Here is a 17,566-nt window from a genome sequence, read left to right as displayed (position 1 = left end):
CCAATTGCATCCGCCAAACATATGGCTTCTTCCAATACTTCCCAGTAGCACCAAAACCTCACTTTACACTCAAAATGGGTGTGGTAAGTGCTTGGGCTATCAACCTCCAAGGATTTGAATATAAAGAGGTAGGAGTTGAGGAAATCTACAATAGATTGTGTAGAGGATTGTGGGTATGACAATCTCTAACTCTCAAGTGTGTGGCTAGGGTTTTCTCTCGAAAATCACTCCCCTCAATATGTGGGTAATGATGGTATATATAATGTGGGTGAGGATGTAGTGATGCAGTTATGACAAAATAGCAAAATAGACTGTTTCATGGGTATCTCGAGGAAAGGCCTTACCCGCGAGACACTCGCGAAAACCAGCTGTCACTATCTGTTATGACTCTTCGCATTCTAGTGAGCATATGCTTCACTTCGCAGGAAGGCTACTCGCGAGATACCCGCGAAAACTTATTTGGTCTTCAATTCCTTAAGTCTTCACACTCTCTCTCACACACACAACCCTTACAAAGAAATCTCACATAAAATATAGGATACATAAGATTGAACAAAATTACAACCAAATTTGGCATGGAATGAAAGCCAACACAAAATAGTTGTAAATCATAACTTTACAAAGGTTTTCAATCGTCAATCCATACTGCATTTGGTCAAAAAGTTTACAACTTCAATGGCTTCGCCTCCTATCTAAGCGTTCTTTTATCTTGGGATTATTGGTGTGAATCTTTCTTGATCTCTACTTGTTTGTCTCCTCTTGACCAATATTCATTTTCTTGTGTAACAAAAGGCTATTCTTTGATCTTAAATACTTTTTTTGGTTTGCATTTTCAGCTTTGGGAATAGGCCACTCTTGCGCTGCCAAAATCTTCTTAGGATCAATTTTTACACCTTCCCTAGAAATGATGTGACCAAGATATTCCACTTCCAAACAAGAAAACATGCACTTGGACATCTAAGCATACAATTGGTTCTTAGCCAACACTTCTAAAACAACTCTAAGATGTTCCACATGGTCAGCCAAAGTTTTACTACACTCCAAAATGTCATCAAAGAAAACAAGAATGAATCTTCTATGATAAGGCTTAAACACTTGATTCATCAAGGATTGAAAAGTAAAGGTAGCATTTGTTAACCCAAAGGGCATAACTGGAAATTCATAATACCCCTCATAAGTCTTAAAAGTTGTTTTAAGAATACCTTGTTCCCTTATTCTAATCTAGTGGTAACCATACCTTAGATCTAATTTTGAAAAAAAAAAAAAAATCAAACACAATGTAGTTCATCTAATAGTTAATTTATAACAGGGATAAGGTCTTTGTCTTTAATAGTGGCTTGATCCAAAGCCCTATAATCTATCTATGCACATACTCCATAAACCATCTGCGTTCCTTACTAAAAGAATGGGTGAATCAAAAGGGCATTGACTATTTTGAATAGAACCTACTTCTAGCAACTCCTCCACTATCTTTTCAATCTCTTTTTTTTTTTTTATAGTAGGGATACATATATGGTCTCTGACATATTGGTTGAGTGCCCTCCTTGAGGTTGATCTGATGTTCATGCCCTCTCACAGGAGGTAAGCCCACTGGTGTAGCAAAAACTGCATGAAACTCCTGCAATAATGCAGCAACCTTAGCTAGATAGGAAGGTTGCTTTGCTGGAGCATTGAACTGCTATCTGAAGAATCAATTCCTTTTTCTTAGGCTCTTTAAAAAATTGAGCGCCCCATCTTGCAATTTAGGTCTTGTTGGTTGCGCCTTGATTCCATGCAACACTATATGTCTGCTCCCATATGCAAACTCCATAGTAAGATGTTTGAAATCGCTATTAACTAGTCGCTAACTCGTGCTATTGATTTTATGGATTTCTTGTAGGTCTTTGGTGTGCTGATCTGAGGTGGATTTAAGGGAAGCTATTGTATCATTAACAATGGCAAACGGTTGTGTTTCAGTCGTTGTGTTTTAGTCATGGTAGAATGTACAAATTGCATGGATACAGCCGGCTCTGATACTAATTGATAAGATACAATATCTAATATGGAATTGGTGAGTTCAAGGATAGCTAGCCTCCAAGAAGTTTGGGGAATAAGGAAGAGAATAAGAGAGTAACTGGTTTCTTATTACTTGATTCACTACTAGGAACAAACGTGTATTTATACAATCATTGATACCATGCCTAACACAATGATTACAACTCACATTCAGTAACTAACTAAATCACCAATGATGAAGTAATTAACAATGAATTAAATATAGTAGTGAGTCCCTGGTAACTGAATTAACTAACTAATTGTCCTAGAACTGCTCTATCTAAATTAACTGAGCAATTATCAATCTTGTATCAATAAAGTAGCTCTTCAGGAGACACTCTTGGAATAATACCTCATAGGTAGAGATTTCTTAGATTCAAATTCAACTAGTTACAATGAGGACAGCCTTGATTATTTATAGTTACATAAGCAAGCAGCTGAGTTAGTTACAAAAACCTAACATGTGGCTGCCATGTGATTGGTCAAAGCCAAACAAACTTCTCTACCTAAAAAAAAAACAACAACAAACAAAACAAAAAACAAAGAAAAAAACAAAAACTAAGTGATAGGCTATTGCTCTTATCACTACCAATCTATCAACTTTCTATTACAAGTGAAATGAACTACTTATCATACAACATAAGCACTACTAAACATCTAGCTTTAAAAATGAATGTATTAGATTACCAAACAATCACCTCTCCCATATCCTACACACCCTACAAGCTTTGTGCATTGAGTATGACCTATTTAATAACATATTGGATCCAGTTAAATATGCTTGCTTCTAGGTGCAAGTTTTAAACCGGTATTAAAGCAAATGAGATGCTCTAACAACAATTTCAAAGTGATCCAATCCATCACTGTACTCATCTATGTATGGTTCCAGCCAAAAAATTAAGTGCTTGTTTCAAATTCATGTTTTATAACGTATCTGCTGTTGCAAATGAAATTGTAGGACTTCGAATTTTTCACATGTGAAGAACTTTTCAATCATCAATCTCATAGAACATCTGATTTTCTATAAAGACTAGATATCCATACCTTCTCATGCCACACAATTGAGGAAAGCATCACCCAAATAAATTCAATCCAACCATGAATTAGGGCTGTGCGCTTCTACAAATATCCACTTTGTATTCCCATAGGCACCTTCTTAGAAGTCCATGAAAGGACAGAGTGGACTTCATAAGATCGCAAAACAAAGTACACTACAAGGAATTAATATTGTGAATGATGATGCCAACAACAAGACATCCATTGTAAGAATCAATAGTTTCTAAAAAACCATGCCTGAGCAAGTGCCACCCACCAACTTATATTATGTGCTTCCCCATCATGTGATCAATCATAGACGATGGTTGTATCAACTATCAAGTGTATGCTTTGTCTTATTTCAATGTCACATTAGGTGAGCCCCCAAGGCTTTGCAAAATTTTCACTGTTTGAGAACTTGGACGTGTATGTACTTGCAGCAAGGAATGAGTAAAAAGGCAACAGAGTTGAGTCCCACGGTGACCTGAAATATAATTTATTTTCCCATTTGCTTGTAATCTTGAAAGCTGTATGAGCGATTGCACAAGGAAATTATGATCCATACGTGATATCAAGAAGCAATTGAAGAGGCCACATGCCCTAAACGAATCCTGGTAGGTAAAGGCCTTGCAACAAGCCCATCTGTGACCCAACCCATTGACTCCCCATCCCTTCTAACATGATTGAACTCCCTTTGCACATACTCTAGAGATATTTGCAGCCTCCCTCCATATCTGCAGTCATTAGAAACACTTCTTGCTTCAAATCCAGCATTTTTCTCCAACCAGTACAGATAATTGACATGGAACAATGCCTTGAGCATGTCATGAGGTGAGGAACTTTCTTTTAGCACCACCTGATCCATCCCAATATTTCAATTACAACCCAAAAAGAAATAGTAAATAGTCATAGTTAGTTTGCCATCGTGTACCTAAATCATGCATCACAAATACGGGAAACAGACACCAGAGTTTGTTTACTGTCTTCTATTCATTCATATAAGCACATAAGGGAAACAAAAAGTCAATGCTACCATTGGCCTGTATTAATTTTTTCAGTCTCAGTTTTTGTTTTTTTTTTTTTTTCCCCTTAAATAATTGGTTGATTATCATAATGGAATTTATCAGGTGTCAAAAACAGTACTTTTTTTTTTAATACTTCTGAATACTCATTTCAATTCTTGAATTATTAGGCTATCCTTGAGAAAAAGTATGCAAATATATATATATATATATATATATTTATGGTTTAGACATTTAGAAGGTGAAATGGTATGTCAAAGAAAAATCCACAAGGACTGAGTGATGATTTGGCCCTAAACCCCCAAACTTGCAAGAGATGCAAGGGCTTGAGAGGTAAATGTTGGCCTCAAGTGCATTGTTGCGTTTGCTTGGCCAAGGTGACAAGTACTACAAGAATTCAATATAAAATAAAATAAAAATAAAAAAAGGCATGGCAATTATAACGACAAAACAAAAATTAGATAAATATACACAATAACCATACAAGTGCAGAGAATGAGCAACCCCCACTGGCCCACCCCCTCTTGGGTGGCAACCCAAAACACAAAAATAAATCAATTTAAAAAAATAATAAATAAATGGGTGAAATATTATTTTGGTCCCTAAACTTTGCCAAAAGTTTTTTTTTTCATCCCTATACTTTTAGAAGTTTGTATTCTGTCCCTAAACTTTGCAAAACATTTTACTTTAGGTCCTTCCATCTAAATCCATTAGTTTATACCCTAAGTGGCCTAACAGAATGCTGACTTGGACCAAACCAATTTATTTTAAAATTATGGACATATGGCAAACGTGGATTAAAAATTACCCCACTCCTAAACCAAGTCATGCTGCATTAACTCAAAATGCCCAAAAACTGAAACCCAACACCCGGAGACGTCACAATCCCACCCTCATGTTCTTTGTCCCAAGAACCAGACAAAACATATTACAATGAAAGAAAATCTCCAACCAAATGTGGAGTTCTAAAGAACAAAAAATTCATTCCTTGGCATCATAACTTTATAAACAAACACAATGAATTTCAAATAAGCCCAAAACACATACGCCCTTCATTTTTTTATATCAAAATAACAATAATAAAAAATTATTTTTTTTGTTCACCAGGAAGTCTTTTCTCTATGTGGGTGGTGCAGTAGTGTAACAAAGAAAAGTGCGGCCCAACATGAAGATTGCCGATCTTTCCTCTGGATTACCTGTACACAAACAACCCATTGCCGAAAGGAGAGAAGGATAGTGAGGGGAGAAAAGTACCTAGTTTCAGATCTGGATAGAGTCACTGGTAGGAGAGAGGGATAGTGAGAGGGAAAAAAAGTACCCAACACTGCTCTTCAGAAGGATCCTTAGAAGTTGATGATGGCAATGACTCCTTTGTGCCATAATTCCAAAGCTGCTTCTGTTCAAAGTTTTATCTTTTAAAACAAGCTTCCAACTCCCAAAGAGACCAAAGCACCAGAGAAAGAGAGAGGATGAGAGAGAGAGAGAGAGAGAGAGAGAGAGAGAGAGATTAGACTTAGCACTATTTAAATGGAGAACACTCCATCGCTGGTTCTGGGTCGCCAGTTGAGGGCAGGACTGTGACGCCTTTGGGTGTTGGGGTTTCAGTTTTTGGCATTTTGAGTTAACGTAGCATAACTGGGTTTAGGAGTGGGGTAACTTTGTCTCACCAAAATTTTTTAATCATTGTGTGCCATGTGTCCATAATTTTTAAAATAAATTGCTTGGTCCAAGTTAGATACCCTGTCAGCATTCCGTCAGGCCACATACGATATAAACTAATAGATTTAGACGGAAGGATCTAACGTAAAACGTTTTGCAAAGTTTAGGGACCAAAAAAAAAACTTTTAGAAAAGTTTAGGGACCAAAATAATACTTTACCCTAAATAAATAAATAAAAACATAAAGAGAAAATGAAGATTTGAAAACCAAGGGAACGGTTGACTTACATAGAAAATTGCTTTGTGCTCAGCCAAGATGTAGCCTTCATTTCTATACAAATCGAACAGTGCAAGTAAATCCTCCTTTTTGCTGACAACATCACTGAGCTTAGATCCTAACTGCAGCCGATGCTCAATTTCAGCAGCTGCATCCTTTGCCTTGGAAGATAATACAGTTGGTTGTGCCTAAGGAGGAAAATCCACGAAATATGATGCATAAAAATCAGACAATGCGGCAACTATTAGAAACATTATTTTTTTTATTAATATGTTACACATGCGCCCAATGGATCTTGAATCCATGACCTTACCCTCCATTATTATGGTAGAAAGAACTATCATTTGAGCTAGAGCTCATTGGCAACTATAACATACATTTTTATACGTCTATCCTACCTTAAATTGCCTAGTTAATCAAAGAATACAATTTTATAAAAATCAGAAATATCAGAGGCATCATTAATTTGCTGCATCATATACAAAATATAAGTTATTTTGCATCATTAATTTATGTCTTTATCAGTGCTTAGTCTGGTGTATTTTGCTCAAAATCAGTCTCAAACCCCAAAAAAAAATGAAGAGGTAAGTTGACGGCTAGCATAAAATCTAACACTCATCAAGAGTGGATCCTTTACACATACAAGTTGGGAGGATCTCCTATTAGCAACACACTACATTGGACTCCAAATGCAGAGAGAAGTGGGGGATTATGTTGGAAGTTCCTTATCATTGTCACGCTACATCAGAGCCTGAGTATAATAGAAATTTGGGCAAGGCTTCTCGCACTTTGATGGACGGACAAGGGTAAAATTAGGATAAATAGGAATTGTATAAGGATAATTCTTTTGCACACAATGCGTACATACACACTGCGTGCAACAACAGAAATCATGACTTTAAGTCACAATTTCAAACTTGAAACGATTTTTGTTGTTTGCATACAGTCTGTAAATACACACTCTGCAATAATCACTACCCTTTGTATGTCACTTGAAACATATGGTACTTAAGAGGAAACTAATGGAAATAATAAATACAATAACTACAAGGAGAATGCACATGCAAGAGATAAATTATAATGCACAAGAAAAGATAATAATATTTGCTATGTACTTAAAACTTTTTGTAATGCCATCATAATTTTAATTAGTTGGTATGTCCAAAAGGAGGAAAAAATATCCCCCCAAAGAAACCTCCATAGGCTTTGAAAACTTGAAGTTTTAGAAAGTGTATGAGAACTGCGTAGGGGTTTTTTGTATATAACTAACTGAAACTTTTCATTCAAAAAATAGAAGCATCACAACCCATGTACACAGGAAGTTTACAAGGGTTGCTGATAAAATCTTTTTTTTATATAAGTAAAAAGTTTTATTAAAAGATAGGAAAGCTCAGAATGGTAACATTCCTTAAAGAATCCCAGCATATTAGAAAATGAATGACTACTTAAAATCATCATAGTGTCAATAAAATCATCTGAAAAAACACTTCCAAAAAATTCCTACATACTAGAAAAAGAATGGATACTTAGGGCAGCCATCCAATCATACATAGAATGTAATAACAACAATTATAACCCCAAAGATGATCGACCTTTCCCTTCAAACGTGCCATTGTTGTGCTCTCTAAATAGTCCACATAACGAACAAACAAAATAGCATGCCCAAATATCAACAACATAGTATCTTCCAAAACCTCCTCTCCAACACTCCAACAAATCCAAGACCATTTTAGGCACAACCCAATGTATCTCTAACAAACATAAGACCCTTTTTTATATAAGTAGAAAGTTTTATTAATAATTTAATTACTTCATGTTCACAATGATGAACGTGAAGTATCTAGCAAAAAACTCAAATAGAAAAGCTAAGAGAACTATGAAACTTGTTAGAATTACGGTTAAGTGATTAAATTTATCATTTTCTAATTGTTTAAACTTTTAAAACAATCAGTAATTTAATATGGTATTAGAGCAGAAGATCCTAAATTAGATCCATGTATTTACTCTACCTCCCATTTAAAATGTTAAAAAACCCACATGTTGGGTTCTCACCTATTAAGGGGAAATATAGGCCCGCACGTGAGAGAATGTTAGAATTATGGTTAAGTGATTAAATTCACCATTGCCTAACAGCTTAAGGTTTTGGAAGAATTGGTAATTTAACAAAACTCAATAGCAAAAGTATAATGTGTAAAGCCCCAAGCCCTAGACCATTCAAACAAGGTACAAATCAAAGAGGATTTCAAATGATCTAGGGATGTTTAAGCATCCTTAAACAAGCAGGAGTTGCAACTTGATCATAACACTAGTGACCATAGATTATGCGCATATGAAGGAGAAGATGATCTAATAACTTTCCACTTCTCTTGTACATACATCACCAATCCACTGTAAAAATACTACTCTTACAAAGATTATGCATCATAAGAATTTTTCCCCTAGCTATTGTTCGTGTGATAAAAAAATTTTAATTAGATTTATAAATAAAAATAATAAATAAATAAACCTTCTTTTATGTGAGCCTTTACCTTCCAAATACTCTTCCAAGGAAAGGATTGAGAGCCTCTAGTAGAAAGAACCTTTTTAAAGAATTTTACCTCAAAAGTGCTACTTCTAGTAGAAGTACAAAATATGCAATCTTCTCTATTCCTCTTGATATTAATGGAACGGGGAAGATCAAAAAAAGATTGAAGGACTTCCAACTCCCGATCAACAAAATATCCCAACAAACATCCCCATTGTTCCAACACATACAATGAGCCGTAGAGGCCTCTTTAGCTCATGCTATACGGAATAGATCCAGAAAGGCATCCTTAAGTATCATACCCCAACACCAAGAATCATGCCAAAAACAAATTCCAATACCATTGCCAACAAAAAATGTAATAATCCTTGAAAAAAATTTTCGTTCGCTACTAATATGTTTCCAAAGGCTAACACCAAGTGGTTCATTAATCACCGCCCCTAAGGACCAACCATCCCAATTTGCCATAAAGCTTCTATTTCCATTGCATAACTCTAAAAGTATTTCCCCAATAAAGCTTGATTAAAGCACGTCAAGCTTCTGATGCCCAACCTCCACTTTGTACTAGTTTGTATATTTTCTTCCAATTTACCGAATGGAATTTGAAATAATACACATATAAAATTCCATTGCAACTTTTCACCGCAACATGCAACAATAACAAGCAGGGGAAACAAAGAAAGGAAATTTGTTGATAAGCTAAAAAGAGTATTCTCAATCAAAGTGTTAGAAACTCCTATAGGTATATAGATAATAATTGTTGTAATGTCGCATTTAGTTAGTTAGGCATTTAGTTAGTTAGTTAGTTGGTTAGTTAGTTACAACTCCAAACATGTTAATTAACATTTAACAAATGTTGGAATTATTAGTGCACATAGGGAATAATAAAAACATCAAAATAAGGTCATGTGGACCAATAGAATAGTTTTATGATTCTATAAATACCTACTTGTAATCACATTTCCATTTATTGAACCACTAGGTTCTAAAAAAAAGTGATTCTCCTTCCCATCGATAAATAAATCTTATTCTACCCTAATAAACTCCTTCCCATCTTCTCTTAAAACAGATCAATATCACATTGGACTTAAATTTAGCCCTCCAATCGTAAGCCCAGATATTTCATAGGCAAGTTAGATATCTTACAACCAAGAATATCAACCAAGGCTTCAACCTTTGGAACCTCTTTATTATGGTTAAATGATAATACTCACCATTTCTTAAGAGTTTAAGCTTTTGGAAGAATCAGTAATTTATCATGGTATCAAAGCAAGAGATTCTAAGTTTGATCCCTAGCATTACTCTACGTCTCATTTAAAATGTTAAAATCCCACGTGTTGGGCCCCAGTTGTTAAAGGGATAGCTTAGGCCCACACGGTGGGGAGTCGTGTTAGAACTATGGTTAAATAATTAAATTCACCATATCCTAAAAGCTTAAACTTTGGAAAGAATCAGTAATTTATCGCTCTCTAAAAACAACTGTTGCCACAACGCATTGGAATGATATTTAGCCCCCCAATTGCATGCCCAAATATTGCAGAGGCAAGTGAGATATCTTGCAACCAAGAATATCAACTAAGGCTTCAATCTCTAAAACCTCTCCAACAAGAACTATCTCCATGTCGCATTGGACTTATATTTAGCCCCCAATTGAAAGCTGAAATATTTTATAGGCATGTTAGATATCTTGCAACCAAGAATATCAACCAAGGCTTCAATCTCTGGAACCTTTTTTTTTTTAAGTAATCAATATATGGAACCTCTCTAACAAGAACCATCTCAGACTTAACTAAGTTCATTTTTAGTTTAGATGCTACTTCAAAACACAATAAAACACATTTTAAATAGCCATGTTGGTCCAGGGAACTCCATAATATCAGCAGGTCATTTATTTTGCACCCCCCCCCCCATAGTAAACCTACTCATATAGTGTCCATCTACTGTCTTTGAGATCAATCTACTCAAAGCATCTATCACTATCACACATAAAAAAGGCAACAAATTGCCTTGCCAAAGGCGCAATGAACCATAAATAATTAATAAATAATTTAAAAAATCCACCTAAGCTACCATTAACAAGGATAGAAAATTTAACAGTGGAAACACAAAATTGGATCTAGCTTCTCCATCATTCCAACATATATACCAAATATTTCCAATCGACATGGTCACATACCTTCTCTGGATCCAACTTAGATAAATACCCCTAGAATGCCAAATTTGAGTCTATTGTCAACACATTCATTCGCAATAAGAATAGAATCTGGAATCTGTCTCCCCTTGATAAACACATTTTGAGATTCTGATAGAAGCTCCCCCAACACCAACTTCAGTCTATTTGCTAGCACCTTAGCCATAATTTTTTAAACACTTCCAACCATACTAATAAGTCAATAGTCCTTCAAATCAAACGCCCCAGCCTTTTTAGGAATAAGAGCACTAAAAGTAGCAATTAGGCTTTTTCAATTGTATCTTGCGTATGGAAATGTTGAATACAAAAATGATATCTTCTTTAAAAATGTACCAGCAAACCTAGAGGAAGGCCAAAGAAAATCCATTCAAGCCCAGTGTGTTGTCTCCATTCATACTTTTAATTGCTGTGAAGTATTCCTCTTTCTCAAACTGTCTTTCCAAGTCCACCACTAATTTTGTAGTCATTTCCTTGCTATATTTAATTCTCTTATTTGTAATTCCCTATACTCTTTGCGTTCATTTTTCATGTACATGCAGTAATCTTTTTTCAATAAAATTTTTATTTACTTATCAAAAATAAAAACTAAATTGGACTCAAAGGAAATAAACATAAGATGCTTAAAATCTCATAGAATATTCTAGACTCAAGTCAATTACCAATATCCTTAATTCATAGGGATTGCAAAACTTACTGTTTTTCCCCTGAATAAAAAACTAACTACTACAACAATAACCAAGTCTTAGTCCTAAAACTTTAGAGTTTAAAATAATATTACTTACCAAAAAATATGCTTTCACATATAAAGTTCCAATGAAAACAAAACATGTCTCCTGGAATATCACATATGGTGTCTCATCTTCTTTTTGCGGATGATACCTTAATTTTCTATGATGCTATTCCTAGTCAAATAGATAAACTGAGAGAAATTTTATCTTCCTTTGAGGCAGTCTCAGTTGCATATTAATCTGGCTAAATCAGAATTGGTTCCAATTGGAGAGGTGTCCAATATGGGGAAGCTTGTGGCCCTATTGGGTTGTAGGCAGTCCTCACTGCCAATGACATATTTGGGGCTTCCATTGGGCGCTAAATTCAAGGATAGGCAATTTGGAACCCTATTCTTGAAAAACTTGAGCGACTAGCAAGTTGGAAGCGTTTATATTTATCAAAGGGTGGTAAGGTTACTTTAATCAAAAGCACTCTCTCAACCTTGCCAACTTGTTTCCTACCCCTCTTTCCTATTCCAGTGGATATTGCTAATCGTATTGAGAAGCTCTAGTGGGATTTTCTAAGGAGTAGTATTGATGAGTCCCATAAATTCCGTCTGGTTAAGTGGGCTTAGGTTTATAGCCCTCTGAAGTCTGGTGGTTTGGGTGTTTGGAATTTGAGAATTTTTAATCAAGCTTTGTTAGGTAAATGGTTGTGGAGGTATGGTTCGGAGACAATACATGAATGGTGGCGGGTTATTGAGATTAAGTATGGGAATAATTAGGGTGGTTGGTGTACAAAAGGAGAAACAAATACTTATGGTGTTAGTCTTTGGAGAACCATAAGACAAGGCTGGTCAGCTTTCTCTAAATCCATCATTTTCGAGGTTGGTACTAGTAATAGAGTTAGGTTTTGGCATCATTTGTGGTGTGGGGGCTGAACTCTTCGAGAGGCATTTCCAGAACTCTATAGCATTAGTTCTAACAAGGAATCTTCTCTTGCGGATGTCATGTTTTTTCCTAATTAGAGGCTTCACTAGGATCTTCAATTTTGTAGAGCTGTCCAAGATTAGGAGATGGAACATTTAACTTCTTTTTTGGACGTTATTTATTCTATGCCTCTTACTAGTGAGGGACATGACAAACTTTGTTGGAAGCCGGCAAAGAATAAGGTTTTAAGGTTAGTGAGCTACTTATCCCTCTCCTCGACCCCTGACACTCTTTTTCCTTGGAAACATGTGTGGCACTCAAAGATCCCTCCTAGAGTTTCTTTCTTCAAGTGGACTGCTACTTTTGGTCAGATTTTGACTCTTGATAGATTATGGGATAAGGGAGTCCCAGTTATGGATTTGTGTTATATGTGTAAAAGGAGCGGGGAATCGGTAAATCATCTTCTTCTTCATTGCCCCATTGCTTTTGAGCTACGGTCTATGGTGTGGGCCCTTTTTGGAGTTCTTTGGGTTATGCCACAAAGTGTTACTAACTTATTTTCAGCTTGGCATGGCCCTTTCGGCAGACATCAAAACATATATTTGTGGAGGGCTGCCCCGCATTTGATGGCATATTTGGCAAGAAAGGAACACTAGATGCTTTGAGGGAAAGGAATGGTCTATTCTCAAGATTAAATCTTTCCTTTTCCACTCTTTGCTGGATTGGAGTTATGTTTTTTATTCTTTTTCATGTTCTAACTTTTTAGATATGCTTGATCATTGTAATTTACGAGCTTGATGTACTGCTACCCATGTACACTTTCAGTGAAACTGAATATTTTGATTAATGAAATTTCGTTATTTATCAACAAAAAAAATATATCACACAATGGGTTCACGATCAATGCGTACTACCATCTTCTAGTTGGCCATAGTGAGCAGTTTTTTCCTTGGAAAAGCATTTGGAAGCAGAAGATTCCCTCTAAGGTGGCTTTCTTTGTATGGACCGCTGCCTTGGGGAAATGTCTGACAGTTGACAATTTAAGGAAAAGAAAGGTTTGCATTTTGGATTGGTGTTATATGTGCAAGCGTAAGAGTGAAACTATTGACCATCTATTCCTTCATTGCCCAGTTGCTTTGGAGTTGAGGGATATGGTTTTTAGTTTATTTGGACTTTGTTGGGTTATGTCAATGTCTGTTATTGGGCTATTTGTTTGCTGGCAAGGTCGGGAAATAGTAGGTATTTTGAAGACATTGTGCATTCCATGCCTGATCTCAAGCTTCTATTTTTCAAAACCTTATTGGACTGGTTCTCCATGTGGAGAAATCATCATTTTTCTTCCATTTGGATTTGCTTGATGTTTGTAATGTTCGTATTTGATTTGTTCCCCCCCCCTTATACTTCCTGTGTACTTGGGTGTCTCTCTCTTTTTGATTTCAATAAAGCTTTATTACTTATCAAAAAAAAAAAAAAAGATACAGCCAAGTGCAATTAACCTATCCAAAAGTCAAATAGAATTTCTCAAGTTCAACACTTATATTTTCCCACGTTAGAAGAATTGCAAGCCACATAGAGGAAGTGCAGAAGTTACTCACTTTGTATGAGGATTTTACATTTAAAAATGGTAGAGCTGGGAAAAGTGGTTCCTCATCGTTGACTTCTTTGATTGGAGGTGCTTGACCACTAAGGAGATATTCACTAAAGACCAAACCTGATAAGACAATTAAAATTAAAGACAAGTTGGCCATTGTACAATGAACTATATTTCCCAAACAATAATTATAAAATTCATCATGGTAATGTTCATAAGAATCGTCTAAATTACTCCTTGATATGGACAAAAATAGACGAAGCTTTCACTTTGTTAAATAAGCAACTTTCAACCATTCCAAATAATCACTGCTGAACTGGTAGCACACTTGTGTCAACAGTAGATATCAACAATGTAATGGCAGCAAACCTCTAAGATGTCATCTAGTTCAATGGTAAGGGGACAAGGGACTAAAGAAGATGAACAACATAAAGAAGGGAAAGTCAATTAGAGGGAGTAGAGAGAACTATGCTTTTATGAGGTCAAAGATTTGGATCAAAAACAGTGTACATGACTTTTTTCTGCTTTATATTAATAATGCTTACGTGGTAATCAATGATTTTATTCCCCCAACTCCGGGTGCGGTTTGGCTGGGTGCAACTTGAGAAAAAACTTAGAAAAGTCAAACCCAAATTTCAAAGGCCCTACCTAATGCCATGTTATAGTAAGGGGTGGGAACATTGAACATGTTCTGACACCTCCCAAAAGCCCTATCTACTTTATATCCAATTAAATAACAATAGAATTGGCAGTTCTGCATTGCAATTGAATAGACCCACTAGCGCTTCTCTCAACTCCATGCAATCCCTCTGTATGATTGTAATGTACCACATGCTCCTTTTCTAAATCATTATGAAGGCCTATTATGTGACACTTGTCTAACTCCTTTATGCCCATAAAAACAACCCAATTCTAGTTTTCAAAGTATAAATGATGTGAACGTTATAGTAAGTATATCATCCGCAATAAACTTTTTTTTTTTATATAAGTAATAAAATTCATTGAAAATCAATATTACGAAAAAATAAACAAGGCACACAAGCAGTGTGCAAAAAGGCCAAAAAAAAAAAACAAACAAACAGGAATGGAAGTACAAAAATCCATCATATCAGGAAGAGAAATGAAATTAACAACACCCGAAGCATTTGCCCATTCAAACAACGTCTGAAAGAAGAAGAGCTTCAACTCATGAATTGACCTTTCTTCCCCCACAATAAACTAATTCATTCCAATTACCACATTAAGGAGATCACAATGACAACATTTTCGTCTAATATAAAATTGAGAGAGAGAGCAAGAGAATTACTTGCACGATAAGGGTTTAAAGTTCTGAGTTGAATTGATTGATATGATTTCAGATTGCAGAACATGTGAATCCAAGTCACCACACTAAAAGAAGCAAGGGCAAGAGATGTAGAGGAGCCTATGTTGTTAGCCAATCCTATTCCAAGCATGATACCAATAAACTTGCTCACCATTCCTTGAGCTTCACCCTTGGCAATTACCTACAGAGAATAACTCCCTTCAGAAAAGAGGTATGACAGACCAATTTGAAAAGCACATTAAAGTCACATTCTAGTATCAGCAAAATAGATGTGGCATTTGTACTGCAAATCCAATTCCATGCTAGTAAAAAGAAGTTATTAGCTTTCCATGCATCCTGAAAGATAGTTAAATTTAAGAATTTGAAACATAAGAAGAGGGGAAAAACTATGTTTCACCTCAGCAAAGTTCCTTTCAGCAGCAAAACCAGCATAGAAACAGCTCCTAGTAGCAGCCTGTGCAATGATAGGTTTCAAGTCTCAGTCAATATACAGAGCCATTATTTGGATCAAGTAATTTTTGGGGGGGGGAGGGCAGGATGCTTATAATAAGAATTGAATAACCTGGATGAGTGCAGCAGCAGAGCGTCCAGCTCCAGCAGTAGCACCAATAGGAACAAAAAGATGTGGGAAAGCAGGAGTCAGCATCTCCAACCCGAAAGCAGCATTTTCCAAAAGATCAGCAAACAGCCTCCATCCTTTGGGATGAACATCAAAATGACGACCATACCTGGAGAGCATAATTTTGCTGAGATAACCAATTCCATCCTTGAGTACCCAATTGACAGCAGCAGCTGTAGGAATAGCTCCTTTCCCCAAGCCAACCGCATAGAGCAAGGCCTGTGTGGCGAGAACACCACTGATTTGGCTGGCAATACCCTGGACTCCTCTCCAGAGAGAGTATTCGAGGTAATCATTGGTTACGCTGTAGGGAAAGCCTTGAGGGAGCATGAAACTGGAGAAGAGTTCAGTGCAGCACAACCACAAGTTGTGAGGAAGGAAGGATTGGGGGCTAAGAATAGCATTAGCATTGGCAAGAATGAATGCATCTTGAAAAGGGTCAGGGATGAGCTTGGTCCTTTTACCTCCGCTCACTTCCCAAACAGAAGAAGACTTGGTTGAATCAGAGTCCAGAAAGGTAGAGGAATTGGTGGTAGTAGTAGTAGTAGTTCTTGCAAAAGCAGATTTGGAGAAATGGAGGTAGCACAAGCAGCATAAGATAGAGGAGCAAAATAAGATGATGGAGAAGAGGGGAAAGGGGAAATGAGAGCCTCCTCCAGAGGAATTGTCATGCCACCACCAAGAACCCGAACCACCATTGTTGCCGTTGTTGTTTTTGTTGTCATCGTTGCCATTACCCCCGAGTAGCAGAGGAAGAAAGAGAGAAGAGTTTGGTTTGAGTTTGATATTTTGAAAAGGATGAATTTGTTTATTAATAATACAAGGGGTGGAAATGGAAAGAAATGGAGATGAGCGGTGGAGAGCAGGTGAAAAGAGAAATGGCAATCTCTTTTTTGTGTTAAAAGATTGGAACACAAAACTTGGCCGCCCAACGCTACTACTATAATTAGTACAACAACAACCAAAGCACTCCATCGACAGACAAGTCCTGAAACATTTTATTATGCCAAATACTCAGACAGGGCAGATATCAAAATCAATACTTACAATAATGTACGTACTGCTAGTCACTACTCAAAACTCAAACTTATCAAACTAATAGGCAGCAGCTATTAATGAATAATAAACTTCATCTTCAGAATTTTCTCCCAACACATTGATAAGGAAGGAATATGTAAATAGGGTTGTTTTTTGGTTTTCTTACCTTTGAGATGAAAAAGGAGTTGTCCGGAGAAGGAAAATAGTAGTGCCGACTCGACGACTCAGTCCATGAAGAATGCTCAATCTCTCTCTCTACTTTCAAGTGAACATCTCAATCACTCACTGCCAATTACCACGTTCGAACTTCAAACAGCCTCAGTCTCAATTCCCGGTTTATTATTCTTGAGGGAAATGTGTATCTATCACCACCATGCTAGTGACCGGCGATGGCTGAGGTGGCAACGGCGTGGCGAACTCTCCTCTATAGATTCTCCGGTCTCTGTCTCTCGACTTCCTCTATAATTTTTTTCCTGAATTTGGTTTAGGTTGTAACTGTGGTGTGGGTTAATCACTAAATTGGGATTTTAAACTTTTTGGGTTGGGCTGGTCGGCTGGGCTAGGGGAGGGTGCTTAATTTTTTGAATAGGGGGGCCCAATCTTAAAAGTGTCAAAA

General features: G+C 36.5%; 1 protein-coding gene across 2 annotated transcripts; it reads right to left on the bottom strand.

The window, feature by feature from the left end:
- Nucleotides 1-2,421: 2,421 nt before the first annotated feature.
- Nucleotides 2,422-17,566, bottom strand: LOC142610833 (protein root UVB sensitive 1, chloroplastic). Of its 2 annotated transcripts, XM_075782778.1 has the most exons (9): nucleotides 17,117-17,566; nucleotides 15,856-16,900; nucleotides 15,691-15,747; nucleotides 15,276-15,474; nucleotides 13,974-14,089; nucleotides 6,038-6,214; nucleotides 5,410-5,487; nucleotides 5,196-5,287; nucleotides 3,787-3,925 (listed from the first exon to the last, which is right to left on the bottom strand). In XM_075782778.1, exons 2-9 carry the CDS (start codon nucleotides 16,885-16,887, stop codon nucleotides 3,916-3,918), a joined length of 1,761 nt encoding a protein of 586 aa, XP_075638893.1. In that variant the 5' UTR covers nucleotides 16,888-16,900; nucleotides 17,117-17,566; the 3' UTR covers nucleotides 3,787-3,915. The 2 variants fall into 2 exon arrangements, with proteins under 2 accessions (XP_075638891.1, XP_075638893.1); XM_075782776.1 differs by lacking the exons at nucleotides 5,196-5,287; nucleotides 5,410-5,487 and having other exon boundaries at nucleotides 2,422-3,925; nucleotides 17,117-17,555.

The sequence above is a fragment of the Castanea sativa genome, chromosome 9, assembly GCF_040712315.1.
Source record: "Castanea sativa cultivar Marrone di Chiusa Pesio chromosome 9, ASM4071231v1".
Taxonomy (NCBI): Eukaryota; Viridiplantae; Streptophyta; class Magnoliopsida; order Fagales; family Fagaceae; genus Castanea; species Castanea sativa.
Note: the sequence above shows the minus strand (reverse complement) of the source record. Positions and strands in the feature narration are given on the sequence as shown.